The sequence below is a fragment of the Piliocolobus tephrosceles genome, chromosome 1, assembly GCF_002776525.5.
Source record: "Piliocolobus tephrosceles isolate RC106 chromosome 1, ASM277652v3, whole genome shotgun sequence".
NCBI lineage: Eukaryota > Metazoa > Chordata > Mammalia > Primates > Cercopithecidae > Piliocolobus > Piliocolobus tephrosceles.
The window spans coordinates 133,159,077-133,176,066 of record NC_045434.1 but is presented as its reverse complement, the minus strand read 5'-3'; the positions used below and the strand labels follow the sequence as shown (position 1 = coordinate 133,176,066).

Genomic DNA, 16,990 nt, shown 5'->3' with positions numbered 1-16,990 from the left:
TTTTTCTGCATCCCTGTATGTCCTGGCTCTCAATTCTTGTTTGCCTTTGAAGATCCTTTGAACCCAATGTCTCAACTCACCTGGACTGTTTTACCCCAAGGGTTCAGGGATAGCCCCCATCTATTTGGCCAGGCATTAGCCCAAGACTTGAGCCAATTCTCATACCTGGACACTCTTGTCCTTCAGTACGTGGTGATTTAATTTTAGCCACCCGTTCAGAAACCTTGTGCCATCAAGCCACCCAAGCACTCTTAAATTTCCTCGCCACCTGTGGCTACAAGGTTTCCAAACCAAAGGCTCTGCTCTGCTCACAGCAGTTTAAATACTTAGGGCCAAAATTATCCAAAGGCACCAGTGAGTAATGTGTCCAGCCTATACTGGCTTATCCTCATCCCAAAACACTAAAGCAACTAAGAGGATTCCTTGGCATAACAGGCTTCTGCTGAATATGGATTCCCAGGTATGGTGAAATAGCCAGACCATTATATACACTAATTAAGAAAACTCAGAAAGCCAATACCCATTTAGTAAGACGGACACCTGAAGCAGAAGCAGCTTTCCAGGCCATAAAGAAGGCCCGAACCCAAGCCCCAGTGTTAAGCTTGCCAACAGGGCAAGACTTTTCTTTATATGTCACAGAAAAAAACAGGAAAAGCTCTAGGAGTCCTTACACAGGCCCGAGGGACCAGCTTGTAACCTGTGGCATACCTGAGTAAGGAAACTGATGTGGTGGCAAAGGGTTGGCATCATTGTTTACAGGTAGTGGCAGCAGTAGCCGTCTTAGTATCTGAAGCAGTTAAAATGATACAGGGAAGAGATCTGGCTGTGTGGACATCTCATGATGTGAAGGGCATACTCACTGCTAAAGGAGACTTGTGGCTGTCAGACAACCGTTTGCTTAAGTATCAGGCTCTATTACTTGAAGGACCGGTGCTGTGACTACGCAGTTCTTAATGCAGTCACATTTCTTCCAGACAGTAAAGAAAAAAATGGAACATAACTGTCAACAAGTAATTGCTCAAACCTGCGCCACTTGAGGGGACCTTCTAGAGGTTCCCTTGACTGATCCCGACCTCAACTTGTGTAGTGATGGAAATTCCTTTGTAGAAAAAGGACTTTGAAACGTGGGGTATGCAGTGGTCAGTGATAATGGAGTACTTAGAAGTAATCCCCTCACTCCAGGAACTAGTGCTCAGCTGGCAGAACTAATAGCCCTCACTCGGGCACTAAAATTAAGAGAAGAAAAAAGAGTAAATATATATTCAGGCTCTAAGTATACTTACTAGTCCTACATGCCCATGCAGCAATATGGAGAGAAAGGGAATTCCTAACTAGGGTGCACACAGAAATTCCAGAAGCCCCGAGGTTGAGGCTGACATGCAAAGCTTCAATGATCACAGCACTAGATTCTAGCATGACAGAATACTGTCTACTGAGAGTGCTAGCTGATTCTTTGAAGGCACTGTGAAGAAACCCTATGACAACAGTGTTGATGAAATTCAACACTGTGTGTAGCTGTACTTTGTTAATTTTCGTTGCTATATGATATTCCACTGTATGAATAGACCCCCTAAATTATTAGACTATTGATGGATATTTTGGTTGTTTCCCATTTGGAGTAATTATTTACAATGCTGCAATAGACATTATTACTATTATTATTTTGAGAGAGGGTCTTGCTTTGTTGCCCAGGCTGGAGTGCAGTGGTGTCATCACAGCTCACTGCCGCCTTGACCTCCTGGGTTCAGTTCAAGCAATCCTGCCCGCTCAGTCTCCCAAGTAGCTGGGACTATGGGAGCACACCAACATGCCTGGATAATTTTTAAATTCTTGTCGGTGGAGATAAGGTCTCACTATGTTGTCCAGGCTGGTTTTGAACTCCTAACCTCAAGTGATCCTCCTGTCTCAGCATCCCAAAGTGCTGGGATTACCCCTGTGAGCCACGGCACCCAGCTGGCATTATTTTACATATTAAAAAGAACAGAACAACACCCTGATTCTCTGGATTAAGCCATCATCCTTACAATAGTCCTTGAGGTCCTATGTTACTTCTCTGATGTAATACCTACTACTCTCCCCCTTGGTTATTCCATCCAGTCATACCAGACTTTTAGTTACTCATCAAACATGCCAAGCACCCTCCTGTCTTAGGAGCACTGCACTGTCTAGTCCTTCTGCTGGGAATGTTCTCCCCAAGATCTGCACAAGCCTGTCTCCCTTCCCTCCTTTAAATCTGCTTCCATGTCGCCTCCATAAGACCTTTTCTGACCACACTATTGTAATTTCAATTTGCTTCTGTAACAGTCATCCCCCCTTTATCCTGCTCTACTTCTTTTCTTCATATAATTAGGTATAAATTTACATACAATATACAATATACAATACATTATGTTTATGACTTAATCTCCCTCCCCTGGCTAGATGAAAAGCCCTAGAGGAGGAATCTTTAATTTTTGTTCACTGATGTATACTAAGTGCCTACAAGAGTACCTGGCACGTAGTAGGAGTTCAAGTGATACTTGTGGAAGGAAGGAGAAGAAGGAAAAAGGGAAAAGAGAGGAGGGAGGGAAAAAGTAGGGGAAGGAGGGAGGCAGAGAGGGAAGAAGTAAAGAAGATAGGAACAAAGGAAAGAAGGAAAGGAGGGAGGAGGAGGAGAGAGAGGAAAGATAGAAGGAATTTTGCCCTGAATAGGAAGACACAGGAGGTTAGTAGATAGAATCAATCAGTGAAAGAATTTTCTAGGATGGCAGAGATTTGAACATGTCCCACTTCTGAAGAAGGGAACCAGTAGAGATTGGAGGTCCAAGAGCATAGACTGAGCCAATTCTGAGAGTGTGTGAGGAAACAAGATCCAGAGCACAGGCAGTGGAATTAGCAGTAGACAAGCCCAGGGCTGCAAAAAGCTGCTTTAAATCCTGGTGAATGTTTTGTCAAGTTCCCAACAAGAGTGGACAGGCTAAACATTTGCCATGGGATTTCTGTTGCTACAGAATTGTTGGCTCTTGGGGTCCTGAGCTTCCTTCTAGATGGCTGGGCCTGGTAATTTTTAACCAAGTCCTCCTTACTCTACTGCCACCCCTAACCTTTCAGCCTTGGACAAATCAAAGGATGAATGACCATTATAACTGGAGGGAAGGAAGGATGGACGATGATGCAGACAAGTCACAGGCTTATTGGTACAATCCTAGTTGGAAGTGCTGGTTTGGTAGCTGGTTTTTTCATTATATTTTTCACAGAAGTGGGGCTGAAGTCATTTGCTATGATTTAATCATGCTACTGGTGGTAGGCTTTGAGGTGAGAATGGAGGTACAATATTTTTGTTATTAAAAATAGGAGAATCGGCTGGGTGCGGTGGCTCATGCTTGTAATTCCAGCACTTTGGGAGGCTGAGGCGGGCGAATCACTTGAGGCCAGGAGTTTGAGACCAGGCTGGCCAACATGGTGAAACCTGTCTCTACTAAAAATACAAAAATTAGCCAGGTGTGGTGGCGCACATTTGTAATCCCAGCTATATGGATGGCTGAGGCGTGAGAATTGCTTGAACCTGGGGGGCGGAGGTTGCAGTGAGCTGAGATTGCGGCACTGTACCCCAGCCTTGGCAACAGAATGAGACTCTGTCTAAAAACAAAACATAAATATAGGAGAATGGTAGGAATTGCTGCTGTGGTAAAAGGTAGGGGAATATAGAATTATGTCTAGTTCATGTCAGTGATGTGAATTCATGGTTGCTAGAACTTGCCCAACTGTGCAATGTACAGCCCAGGTCCAGGCATGGAGCCCCAACCCCTCTCTCTTTTTGACCAGCTGAGATAGAACAATGGTGCAAATAATCCAAGGCAGCAAAAGCATCTTGGCTGAAGTGATAGACAATGAAGTCAAGGCTAGATGAGAAAGGAAGTAAAGATTTAAGGAAACGGATAGAAATAAAATGGAGGATTCTAGAAACTACAGCAGTAATGATCAAACTTTCATGTGTGTAAGTATCACCTGGAGGGCTACATCCTGAAATTGTTATTCACTAGGTCTGGGTGATGACCAGAATCTCTATCTTCAACAAGGATCCTAATAGATTCTAATGAAAGAAGGTCATAGACCGATTTTTTGTTAAATAGTGGATTTGAAATTGTAGTAAGTTTAAAGAAGTGATTTTTTTTTTCTTGAGATGGAGTTTCACTCTGTTGCCCAGGCTGGAGTGCAGTGGCGCAGTCTTGGCTCACTGTAGACTCTATCTCCCAGGTTTGAGCAATTCTCCTGCCTCAGCCTCCCAAGTAGCTGGGATTACAGGAATATGCCACCATGCCCGGCTAATTTTTTTTTTTTTGGTATTTTTAGTAGTCATGGGGTTTCACCATCTTGGCCAAGCTGGTCTCAAACTCCTGACTTCAAGTGATCCACCCACCTCGGCCTCCCAAAGTGCTGGGATTACAGGCATGAGCCACTGTGCCTGGCCAAGAAGTGGTATTTTGAAAAGAGCTGAGGAGAAGGAGATGAAAGTGGGGGTAGGGGGGACAGAGAGAGAGAAATAAAAGGGAGAGCATGTGTACAAGACAGCAATAATGAGCTCGAAGAACAGTTCATTATAGTGGGAGATGATGAGTTTGTGATCTCAAAAGGTGAAGCCGACTTGAATGATAAAAGCCTCAGGGAGTGACCAAGGCAGTGGATGGCTGAAGTGCAGTGCAGGTGAACATCACCAGAGGTGAGGAGGTCAAAGTATGGAAAGCCTGGCTAATCCATGTGGACCTGAAGCCACCGCAAATGATAGCAATACTCGGGGTATGAAGCAAAACTTGAATAGAGTTCAAGGCCATTGGTAAATGAAGGGGAGGAACTACAGGTGGGTAAACAAAACAAAATACATGTGGTAGGGGGTGGAACTGGTTAGGAGTTTTTACACAATGGTGGAAACATGAAACCAGCTAAAGTCAGATGAGTGTTTATTGTTTGCCAGGCTTTTGCATACATACATTAGTCCATTTAATTCTCAGAAATGACCTTCATATGAAACAGGTACTGATTTTATTCCCATTTTATAATGAAGGAACCAAGTGACTGAGAGGTTAAACATCTCACAGTTCTTATCCACTATGTTATGCTGACTCTCTTAAAAAATGATCATGGAAGATGTGTTAATACATTTCAACTGAAAAAAAAGGTCAGACCCCCTGAATATTGTTAGGAGTTGGGTTAACTGCTTTGGAAAAATAGTGGAAATATTTAAGTTCCAGTTGTACCGAAATATCTTTTAACATCCAGCAGGTGGCAGCACTAAGTAACAATTCCATACTAGGTCATCTAACAAACATTAATCCATTCTGCACATGTCAAGACTTCTGTACACTCCATGCCTTGATGATTTCTTCAGCAGCATCCAGTGTGCTGTCTTTCTGTAAATTAATGAAATAATCATCATTATTACAGATAGACATAAATTCAAGATGAAGCAAATATTTAAATATACAACATAATGAAGATTTAAGTGAATATCTGGTCTCAAGTGAAGAAAAATTTTCAAAGTGAAAAAGCAAAAGCAGAACCCAAAACAGGAAAACAGTTCACCAAATGAATTATAATTACAGAAATAGGTCAAAGGGTACAGAAGAGTTTACACTGAAAAATAATAGCTAGCTGCTCCGCCCCCTTTCCACCCCTTCCTATGACTCCCTCTACCTTCAAGATAACCTTTTATGGCAATTTCTGGTTTTAGTTCTAATGGCTACCACCAAAATCTAATAATGTGTTTATGCTTCTATTTCCTTATTTGTGAACTTCACATATTATCTACTATACCTATACTTTGCTCTGAACAAAAAAATTAGTTCATTCACACTACTCTGCCCCTTGTTTTCAAGGTTTCCTAGTTGTAATTATTGAAAAATAGTTTATTTTTTGAATAGGTGATTCATACATATAGCATAAAATTAAACAGGTGTAAGCAGAGAAAATCCAGCCTTCTGTTGTTCATCTTCTGTTTCTCTACTTCTTTTTCTTTGTCTTCTCTCTCCACCAGAATGATTCAGTCTGAAAGCCAATAGGTGAGGCTGAGCAAAGCAGCTGTCCATGTATAGGGCTGGAAGAGCCTTGGCAACCCTAGTGCAGGACACTGCAGCCAGAGTGGAGTGAGCAGGGTGGCCAGCACAGGTGTCATGAGGTGATAGTGCTGGCTGCAATAGGATGTCAGACTCTGAGTGGGGTAAGTGAGGCACCTCTGAGTGGGGTAAGTGAGTGGGGTAAGGTAGGGTGGCCTCATGTAGGGTCCTGGAGCCTGGATGAGGTGAGGCAGGCATCTGGCATGGTGTCAGTGCCCAAGAGGGGCAAGGAGGGCTTCTGTGTAGTAGGTGACAGTGGTGGCCTATTATGGGGTATTGGAGACCTAGATGGGGGCACCTCTCCAGGAGGATGACAGGACAGGTCGGCATGGGTGATAAAGCCCACGTAGGGTGAAGATGTAATGTAGCAGCCTGGCACAAAATGTCAAAGCCTGAACGGGGAAAAGGGTTTCCTCTCAGGGACTGGGAAGGTGAGGGGTGCGCAGTGGCTTTGGCAGGAGATTGATCCCATACAGAAGTATTGATTAAATTAGTAATTACACGACTAGTGGCCAAATCTGGGAAAATCTAAGTATCAAAATAAATAATAATAATAATAAATTTTAGCCCACTGTACTATAAAATAAAAATCCAGAAGTCCACATTGATACATATGAATAAGTTAATAAATAAATTGCTTAATGAAATACGGAATATTTTCATAGTACCTTACTATAAAATATTTACTATTTAATAAGAAAAAGTGTAACTTTATACTAGAAAAGACTGGCAAACACCATCTTAATCAGGTGGTTAAAGTTAACATCACTGGTAATAGGAATAATTGAAATCATGTGCCACCTGATACAATGAAAAGGATAGAGCATCATCACTTCTGTGGTTTCCTGCCGAAGTGCATAGCCTGAATCTGAGCAGGAGGAAACATCAAGCTTAAATTGAGGTACTTTCTTAAAAATAATTCGTTGATAATTTTCAAAAGTATCAAGATCATGAAAGTCAAAGAAAACTGAGAAACCATTCTAGCTTGAAGGAGACATGACAACTAAATGTGATGCATGATTCTAGCCTGAATTAATTAAATAAGTTGTTATAAAAAGGACATTATTGGGACAATGAATGACATTTAAATTGGATCTGAGGATTAGATGGAGTATCAACGTTAACTTCATGATTTTGAGGGTTATATTGTGGTTTGGGAGGACAATGTCTTGTTTGTGAAGAATACACAAGAAAGTATATGGGGGTGATAGGAGCATCATCAGTAATTAAGTTGACGACTTACTCTGAAATAGTTTAGAAAAAAGTTATTGAAACTTTTAGGTTGAGAGCATTTCAAAATATTTGTTTTAAAGTAGGTCAGCTTCCCACCTATCTCCCTCAGTCACCCAGTTTTTCTCTCCAGAGGCAACACTGGGATTTCATTATATATTTTCCAGAGATTTTCATCTATCTTTCTTTTTAAAATTGTATATTTTTTATTATTCTTGTTTATTTATTTTTAACTTTTATTTTAGGTTTGGGGGTACATGTGAAGGTTTGTTACATAGGTAGACTCATGTCACAGGGATTTGTTGTACAGATTATTTCATCACCCAGGTATTAAGCACAGTACCAATAGTTACCTTTTCTGCTCCTTTCCCTTCTCCCAACCTCCACCCTCAAGGAGGACTCAGTGTCTGTTGTTCCCTTCTTTGTGTTCATGAGTTCTCATTATTTTTGGCTCCCACTTATAAGAGAGAACATGTGATATTTGGTTTTCTGTTCCTGTGTTAGTTTACTAAGGGTAATGGGCTCCAGCTCCACCCATGTTCCTGCAAAAGACACGACTTCATTCTTTTTTATGGCTGCATAGTAGCCCATGGTGTATATGTACCACATTTTCTTTATCCAATCTGTCATTGATGGCCATTTAGGTTGATGTAAATGTACCATCATTCATTCAAGTGGCCCCCACTGGTGAATAATTTTGTTGTTCACAATATTTTGCTATTACAAATGATGCCTCAGTGAAAATTCTTGAATACAAGTCATTCCAAATGTGCAAGTAAATCCACAAGAAACTTGTAGAAGTAGAATTGTTGGGTCAAAGGGTATGGGAAATCACATCTGGATAGAAATTTTCAAACTAACCACCATAGAGATTTTACAAATTATACTCCCACTTTCAATTTGTGAGAGTGTTTTATGAAACTTTTTAGTTGTTTTGGTTGTTTCCAATCTAAGAGATAAAATAAAATTTCTTTGCAATTCTAATTTTCATTTCTCTTACTATGAAATAAGTTTGACAACTTTTATAAGTTTAACAACTACTAAGGATCTTACCCATAATATTACAAAGTGCTAATTTTGCCTTACATTTATTTATTTTTATCATTTCTATTTTGCTCTGAATTCAAACTGCTTTCTTTCAGTTTCTGTTTTCTTGGGATGGTTTTGTCATTCTTTTATTTTTAGCCTTTCTAAGAGGTGGAGTTAGGTGTGTCCACTTTCCCTAGAAACTTCCAGCTACTTCCACACTGTCTGCCAATATTGACTGTTGATGTAAGAAGAGTCTGGGTCCACACTGATCCTCCTCTCCTGGCCCCTCTGGAGGCCTTGATCTTATTGTCTAGGTGCTCAAAGGAATTGTCTTTGAAGCCCAATATATCAAGCGAGGTATATCTCAGTGTTAATAATTGTGTGACAATTATTATTATTTCCAGGTTCCATTTGTTCTGCTCTTATTTTTTTCTAGCAACTCTACGTATTTTATTTTTCCTCTGCATCAATAATTTTTTCTGCCTAATATTTTAAAAATTATTTGTTCCTTTCCACTTCCTTTTGTTCACTTATCTCCATCCTTAATGTCCTTATGGAAGTATTTAGTGTTCTTTTAGTGTTCATTATTTCAGCAAATAATGTCACCATAATTTCCAATAGCTTTATTTTTTCTTTTCAATTTCCCACCTGAACTCTGATAGCTCCCATTTGATCTTCTTATAATATCTTACTCTATCTTCCCTGAATTCGTAAAATCTCTGCTTTAATTTCTCATTTTATAGGTTTTAAATTTGAAACAGCATTAATTTTATTTGCTCTAGGGCAACATTTTTTTTTGGGTGAATATTCTCTAACACTTGTTTTTCCTTGTACCTTTCTCTTTTCCTTACGGTGTCCTATATAGATTCACAGTTGGTTCCTCTTTTATTATTATTATTGTTATTGTTATTATATTTCTTGAGACAGAGTCTCACTCCATCACCCAGGCTGGAGTGCAGTGGAGCAATCTCAGCTCATTACAACTTCTGCCTCCTGGTTTCAAGTGATTCTCATGTGTCTGTCTCCCGAGTAACTGAGATTACAGGCATGTGCCACCACACCCACCCCAGTTTTTTGTATTTTTAGTAGAGATGGGGTTTCACCATGTTGGTCAGGCTGGTTGTGAACTGCTGACCTCAAATGATCCTCCTGCCTTGGCCTCCCAAAGTGCCGGGATTACAGGTGTAAGCTGCCACACCTGGACCCTCCCCTTTGATTATTAATCATTTTTTATTGAATTCTCTTTGTAAGCTTCCACTGCCAAAGCATGTACTATACCTATTGTTCTGGGTAATAAGCATGCTACCTGCTGGCTTTGTCTGTGATTTGAAGATAGATTTGCTGATTTGTATAAGGGAGAAGCTGGGGCAACAGCAGAAAAGAGCAGAAATTCTCCTTGTCTCATAGGAAAATTTAAAAGACTTGAAAATTTACATAGTAAAATTTAACTCAGTGGGTGGGAGTTCTTTTAGACCAGACTTCTTACCAAATAATTAAATTGTTTATCCCCAATTTAATACATCTCTTCTGCATTGCTTCAACATAGCTTTTAGCAAAATGACAGGAGTAAATGAGGAAATCTATAGACCAACCAGAGTCTCCTTTCCACCTGCCTCACATAGTTTCCGGATGACATGACTGTATGTTTTTGCCCTGTTTCCTCCACGATGCCAAATGGTCTAGAGAAGTTCCTGCTGCCAGTGCATCAACTGCTTCTATTGTTCTCAATAATGAATATGCTGCCTTCTGGCTTTGTCTGTAATTTGAAGATGTAAAAGCAGGATCCTTTCTAGGTATCTTCCCTCTACTATCACCTTCACAGTATTTAGCAACCTTTCCTTAAACACTGGGGAATTTGTTTTCTATTCTCTTAGTTGTTTTTAAATAATTTCTAAAAAGCGATTAGGGAAGGGCTGGGTTTACCATTTTAAAACTGGAAGTCCTATGTTTCTTCTTTCTTCTGTTAGTTTTGTTTAAAATTTCAAATAATAGGCCAGGCGCGGTGGCTCAAGCCTGTAATCCCAGCACTTTGGGAGGCCGAGACGGGCGGATCACAAGGTCAGGAGATCGAGACCATCCTGGCTAACATGGTGAAACCCCGTCTCTACTAAAAACTACAAAAAACTAGCTGGGCGAGGTGGCGGGCGCCTGTAGTCCCAGCTACTCGGGAGGCTGAGGCAGAAGAATGGCGTAAACCTGGGAGGCGGAGCTTGCAGTGAGCTGAGATCCGGCCACTGCACTCCAGCCTGGGTGACAGAGCGAGACTCCGTCTCAAAAAAAAAAAAAAAATTTCAAATAATATACCACTATTTCTCAATCCAGTGTAAGATGATGGATATTAATAGTGTTACCGTTCTTTAAAATTTCAGTCAATTGAATGTTTACATTGTTAGGTTGTTAATATTTATATTCTATTCTGGGCAAGTCTGGCATAGTCTGTCTATCGGTTGTCTCTAAAAGTTGAAAACAGTGTCTATGTTACTCTGACTAGGTTTAAAGATGAGTGAGTTGATAAAGTGTCTTGATCTTAGTAAGACTATTTTCAGTACCAACTACATTTTAAAAACAGCAGTAACATACTTGGAACCTTTTAAAAAAGGAGGAGAAGTTTGATGGTGATAAATCTCTCAACTTTCACTCTTCGGGGATATCTACTTCATTTTCATTTCTAAAGGATATTTTCCTAGATATAGTATTCTAGGCTTTTTTTTTTTTTTTTTTTTTTAATGTCAGGGCTCAGAAGATGTTATTTCATTGTATTCTGGTCTCCATTGTTTCTGATAAGAAGTTAGTTAACATTTCTACAGGGACCGGCTGGGCTTATGCGATCCTTGTACCATAAACTCCTGAGTAGCGAGTACCATAGGCATGTGCCAGCAAGCCTGGCTAATTAAACATTTTTTTTTATAAAGACAGGATCTCATTATGTTTCCCAGGCTGGTCTTGAACTCCTGGACTCAAGCAATCCTCTCGCCTTGGTCTCCCAACATGTTGGGATTACTGGCATGAGCCACTACACCTGACCTCTGGCTGTTTTTTTTTTCTGACATCTTCAATACTCTGTTATCCCTGTAAGTATTTCATAGCAGATATTATACTTTTAAGTTCTTGAATTTCCACTTGGTTCTTTTTTTTTTTTTTAATAGTTTGAATCTCTCTGTTCACTTATTATAACCACGTTTTCATCTAATTTCTTAAACATACTTCAAATGTTTACTTTAAAGTCCTTGTCTGCTAATTTCTAGATTTGGGTCACCTTTAGGCCTATTTCTATCAACTTATTTTTTGCTATGCTACAGGTCACATTTTCTTCTGTTTTCCTATGTCTAGTAATTTTTCAGTGAATGCTGGAAATTGTCATATTACATGGTAAGGGGTCTATATTATGTTGTCTTCTTTCAAAAAGTGTTGAATTTTATTTTGGTAAGCAGTTAATTTTAAAACCATAAGCCAAAATTTAAAAACTGCATATGAGCATATCATTTTTAGAAACAGAAGAAAATAGTGCTTTACAAATGGAAATGAGGATACTATATATGTGTTTTCAATAGAGCAAGGAACTTACTTTAATGAAGCAAAATCGCACAAACTTCTCAAACTGTGATTTAGTCTCTGAGTTACAGAATGCTGAAACGGGGATGGCTGATAGTTTCTGAAAAATAGAAACATATAAAAAAAATTACTTACACTTCAAATATTAATTTTGGTACTATAGACACTAGAGGCAACTAGATACTTTTAAATAGTCACAATAATTTCCAAAAAGAAAAATGCTTTTATCATATAACAACATTACATTTGATCGATTCCAAAGCATACTAGCAGGTTACCTTCATAAATTAACTATAAAATATAATACAATCTTGTAAAGGACAATAAACATTACCTTATGTTTAGTCATCCATTTCACAAACTTATAGTCATAAGGCTCATTATTCTTCATATCAGAGAGGTCTGGATCTAAAACCACAATGAAAATTAGGTGGCCTATGAATTTCATCTGATGCAACATGTATTTCATTTCAGTCTATCAAGATTCAACATTTTCTATTTAAATTTTCTCAGAACATAGTCACAGAATATGCTGGAGTCTCACACTGCACCGTGGGGTGGGAAGTGAATTCACAGAGCTTTACTGATAGTCTAAGGCAGTACTCACATATACATCAGGGTAATTAGGCTTATACATGCAGCTTTCAGCACAGGAAGAGAGTAGAAAAGGTGAAGGGCAGAGGAGGGATGCCTTTCCATTTAGAAATAAGATTCTATGATCATTACTAAGGAAATAACTGCTAAATTTATAAGTATTCATCAGCAATGATTATATCTCCACATAGCCGCCCATTAGACTATAAGTTCCATAAAAGTAAAGTTCTGTTTTGTAACCTATTGTATTCCCAACCCCTAGGTCAGTGTCTAGCATATAAGTGACAAAAAGTATATTTGTTGAATGAATAAATTAATATTATTCATTATTTATAAATACAGGATATCTGTTTAGCTCTTCCAAATGCTACTGTTATATTTCATCTCTTACTTCCATATATTATACTGTTTTTTAAATTTGTGAAAAAGTCAAATATATACGCCTACTTGCTCTTGCCTCAATCTTGCTTTAAGGTCTGGGCAAGATATATATCTCTGGCATTCAGTTTCAGCAATCCACATTTCATATTGTTTCAACTTTACTGACTTATACTCTTTGATCTTTTTGAATGCCCTAAAGCAACTAATGTTGATGCTTATCATCATCAATGAAATTTTATAATGTATTGCTCAAAACAAATTGAGGCAGATATCTTACTTCTTTCTTCTATACATTAAATACTAGTGTTTCTTTTCAAATTAATCATGTAAAACCTTTGACACTGAAGAAAGGTCACCTGTATTTTTAAAACAAAGCCCTACTATCCTTTTACTTGATATTTTAATCTCCATTCTCCCCTTAAGTGTTTTAAGGAGAATATAAAATTTCCAAGTAATAACACTAACAACATACTGCAACTTTTTGAACACTTATTATTGGTTAAGCATGTTACATGATCATCTCATTTAGTTGTTACCACAATTCTGAGAGGTAATTATAATCCTCTGTTTACAGATAAGGAAGTTAAATTATTATTTCAAGGTATTTATGCGTAATTCAGGTTTGGCCCTAACAAAAATACCAGCTAAAAAACTTAGTCTAATTGTAAAGTACATAAAAATTCCATGTGACAGGTATACAACAGCAGTGTATTGAAGGTATATAGGAAGCCAGAGAAAGGAGTGAATACCTAAGGGAGTAGAAGGAGATTAATAACTCTAATTGACACTCTGCTACTCATTTATTCTTGTAGAGCTTAGACAAAAAGAATTTATTTATTTATTTTTTTGAGATGGAGTTTCGCTCTTATTGCCCAGGCTGGAGTGCTTCTCTCGCCTCACTGCAACCTCCACCTCCCGAGTTCAAGCAATTCTCCTGCCTTAGCCTCCGGAGTAGCTGGGATTACAGGCATGCACCACCATGCCTGGCTAATCTTTGTATTTTTAGTAGAGATGGAGTTTCACCATGTTGGTCAGGCTGGTCTCAAACTCCTGACCTCAAGTGATACACCTGCCTCGGCCTCCCAAAGTGCTGGGATTACAGGCATGAGCCATGGTGCCCTGCCAGAAAAAAGTAATGTAACACCATGATGCTGAAAAAGGAAAGAAGGGAATAAATATAATTATAAAGGTTTTATAGACAGAAGGAAGTTGGAATCTATTTCTTTTGACATGCCTCAGCTAGACATGGGAACTAAATAAAGTCTTTCTTTATTGATGGTAAGAGTTTAAATCAAATGTGTGAGCATATTTAAGTAATTTATGAAGGCCGAAATTTGTTTTTGCATTCTTACTATCTCCTTCATAATTTTGGATCCTATTATTTCACTAGAAAAACTGTAACAATCTCATTTGAAATCTTGTCTTCTAATTACTGGATTCAGAGGCCAGCTTTGATACTTATTAGTTGATTAACTTCAGTAAATTACTTGATTATCTCCTCTTCTCTATCAATAGTGATATAATAGCACCAATTTCATATGGCTTTTGTGAGAATATATTTGCAAAGCTCCTAATGTAATTCATACTATATCATAAATTCTCAAATATTAACTAGTCAGCCCTTGCTATTAATTGTAAAGGGAAATAATTACTATTTTCATGAATATTATGGTTTACTTTTATTCTCAAGCTATGATTAAATAAGAGTTTTTGTTTCTATCTCTAGTTTATGGGCCAACTTTTAGTATCTGGAAGAATTATCACATTGCAAATTAAGCAGATGAAAGAGTAAAACAAAACATAAATTTTTTTATATATAGGAAGGTTTTGTGGACATTAGTATTTTTCCACATGGGTGAAGGAAGACCATGAAAAAATCTTGTTTTCATTATCAGAAAAGCTTTCCTAACCAAAATCTTTTTTGCTCCTATTATCACCACAGTAATTCAAGATCTAAGACCTAAATTAGTATTGCATATAGAATGGATTGACTGAGGAAAGACATGGAAATTAATTAGGAGCTTAATGTAATATTCTGAGTTGTATCACTGTTCTTTTGATAGTTAATGTCACAATGTGATAAATCCAGTTTACTATCTGGAAGAGTTTAGTTCCAGGAAAGAATTGTTCTTATCTAAAAAGCTAAGTTTCCTTTTATTCAAAAACTACGTAACTAATTTCATTTTTCTATTTGCCTTTACTGTCAGGAAGTTTAGGCTCAAGTTAATGCTAATTACAATATTATGTCAACCTAGGTGACTCAAATATTTGCTTTCTTCCCTTCCTATGTGTCACTGATTTTTTTTTTTTTTTTTAATTTAAGAGACAGGATCTCGCTATGTTGCCCAGGCTGGTGGTGAACTCCCGGGCTCAAGTAATCCTCCTGTCTTGGCCTCCCAAAGTTCTGGGATTACAGACAGGAGTCACTACACCGGCCATGTGTCATTGATTTTTGATTTAGATACAATCATTTCTATTTATATATTACTGCATAGAAAACTTTTAATATGAGTAGGCTCACATTCCTTTTGGAAGCATATTTTGTTCTTTTAAAAAAATAATAATTCAAATGGAAATCTTGTTGATTTATGATTCAAAGGCAAAAATATAAGTGATGACAACTGTGCTAATATTTCTTTTTATCATTTCATAAAATAAACTGCACATTTAGACTCAATATAGAAAAAGCACTTCCCAAATCTCAGAGTCTAGAACATCTTAAGGGTTTTTATATAAGCATAGGGCTTGGGAGCCTGCTAAATAAAGCTCTATGGCAATAGGACTGCAGGAACCTTTGCTTGCCAAAGTCTCTTCTCTCACAACAAATGAAGAAATAAGTTAATGTGAAAGGAAGGATAGTGTTTCAGTTTGAGCCAAACATTGTGTAATGAATTCTTATGACTGTATGTTGCCTTGGCATCCATTGTGAATATAAGTTGGTCTTTCTTATACCAGAAGCACGGCTTAGTCACCCTTGACACAATTTCCACTTCTCTTCCTCCTCACAGTTCCTCAGTGTAGTTGATTCAGATATCTGCCTGAGACAACCACCTCCTGGCGAGCACCTCACTGTGGGACAGCTAGATACAACTTACTTGACTCGCCCACTGACCCCCACCCTCCTCATGGACTGCCTAGATATGCCACAGTGACCACCTACCTCTCAATCACAGCCTGACTCTGTGAGCTTGTGCCTGCTTGCTCTAAACTCATCTGTTAGAACTCTCTGCAGAAAACCTGCTTGGGTAACACCCTGGACCCCCAAAAAGGCTTTGGCCCACAGATCCCACTCTCTCTCTGTTCCCCACCTGCTGGTTAAGTGTGTATATCCTGGACCGCTCCTCACTTCCCATTGGTCCCGGAGACCTGCTGCCTCCTCTGTGTCCCAGCTGACCAACACGCTGGAACCTAACTCTCCTCCTCCTAGAGAGTGGCTATCTCTGTGGAAATAAACTGGATACAGGTCAGACGAGAGCCACAAGGGTGTCTGCCAGTATAAACCAGTTTCCAGGGATGTCTGGTCATGGGTCAGACACTTAACATCAGGCCATCTGCTAGGATAAACAAGTAGCCCATGAAAGGCACATTGCAAACATCTAGGACCTCCCCTGGAGCCTCATCAGGGAACAGCTAGAGTTTATAGCCACTTTCCAGAGAGATAGACCTGAAGACCAAATTATAGGAAAATCATAACACCTTACTTTTCTGAAATTTGCTAAGATGATAATGAACTATTACAAGGAAAAATTACTAGCATAAAATGCTTATAGTAAGAAAGAACTCAGCCAGTGGCTCGTGCCTGTAATCCCAGCACTTTGGGAGGCCAAGGCAGGTGGATCACTCATTAAGCTCAGGAATTCATGACCAGCCTGGGAAACAAGGCAAAACTTCATCCCTAAAAAAAATTTAAAAATGAGCCAGGTGTGGTGGTGCGTGCCTGTGGTCCCAGCTACTCAGGAGACTCAGGTGGTGGAATGGCTTGAGCCCAGGAGGCAGAGGTTGCAGTGAGCTGAGATCACGCCACTGCACTCCAGCCTGGGTGACAGGGCCAGACCTTGCCTGAAACAAAACAAAACAAAACAAAACAAAACAAAACAAAACAAAACAAAACAAAA

General features: G+C 38.9%; 1 protein-coding gene across 2 annotated transcripts in view; it reads right to left on the bottom strand.

Moving 5' to 3' along the window:
• Positions 1–4,914: 4,914 nt before the first annotated feature.
• The window catches only part of KYAT3 (kynurenine aminotransferase 3), a 63,701-nt gene continuing 51,625 nt past the window's right edge, over positions 4,915–16,990 (bottom strand). For both annotated transcript variants that reach the window (XM_023208104.3, XM_023208107.3), the window contains 3 exons: positions 12,235–12,308; positions 11,914–12,000; positions 4,915–5,387 (listed from right to left, as the gene is read on the bottom strand). In XM_023208104.3, the coding sequence (XP_023063872.2) occupies positions 5,325–5,387; positions 11,914–12,000; positions 12,235–12,308 (224 nt within the window). In that variant the 3' untranslated portion in view covers positions 4,915–5,324. The remainder of the gene's footprint in view (positions 5,388–11,913; positions 12,001–12,234; positions 12,309–16,990) is intronic.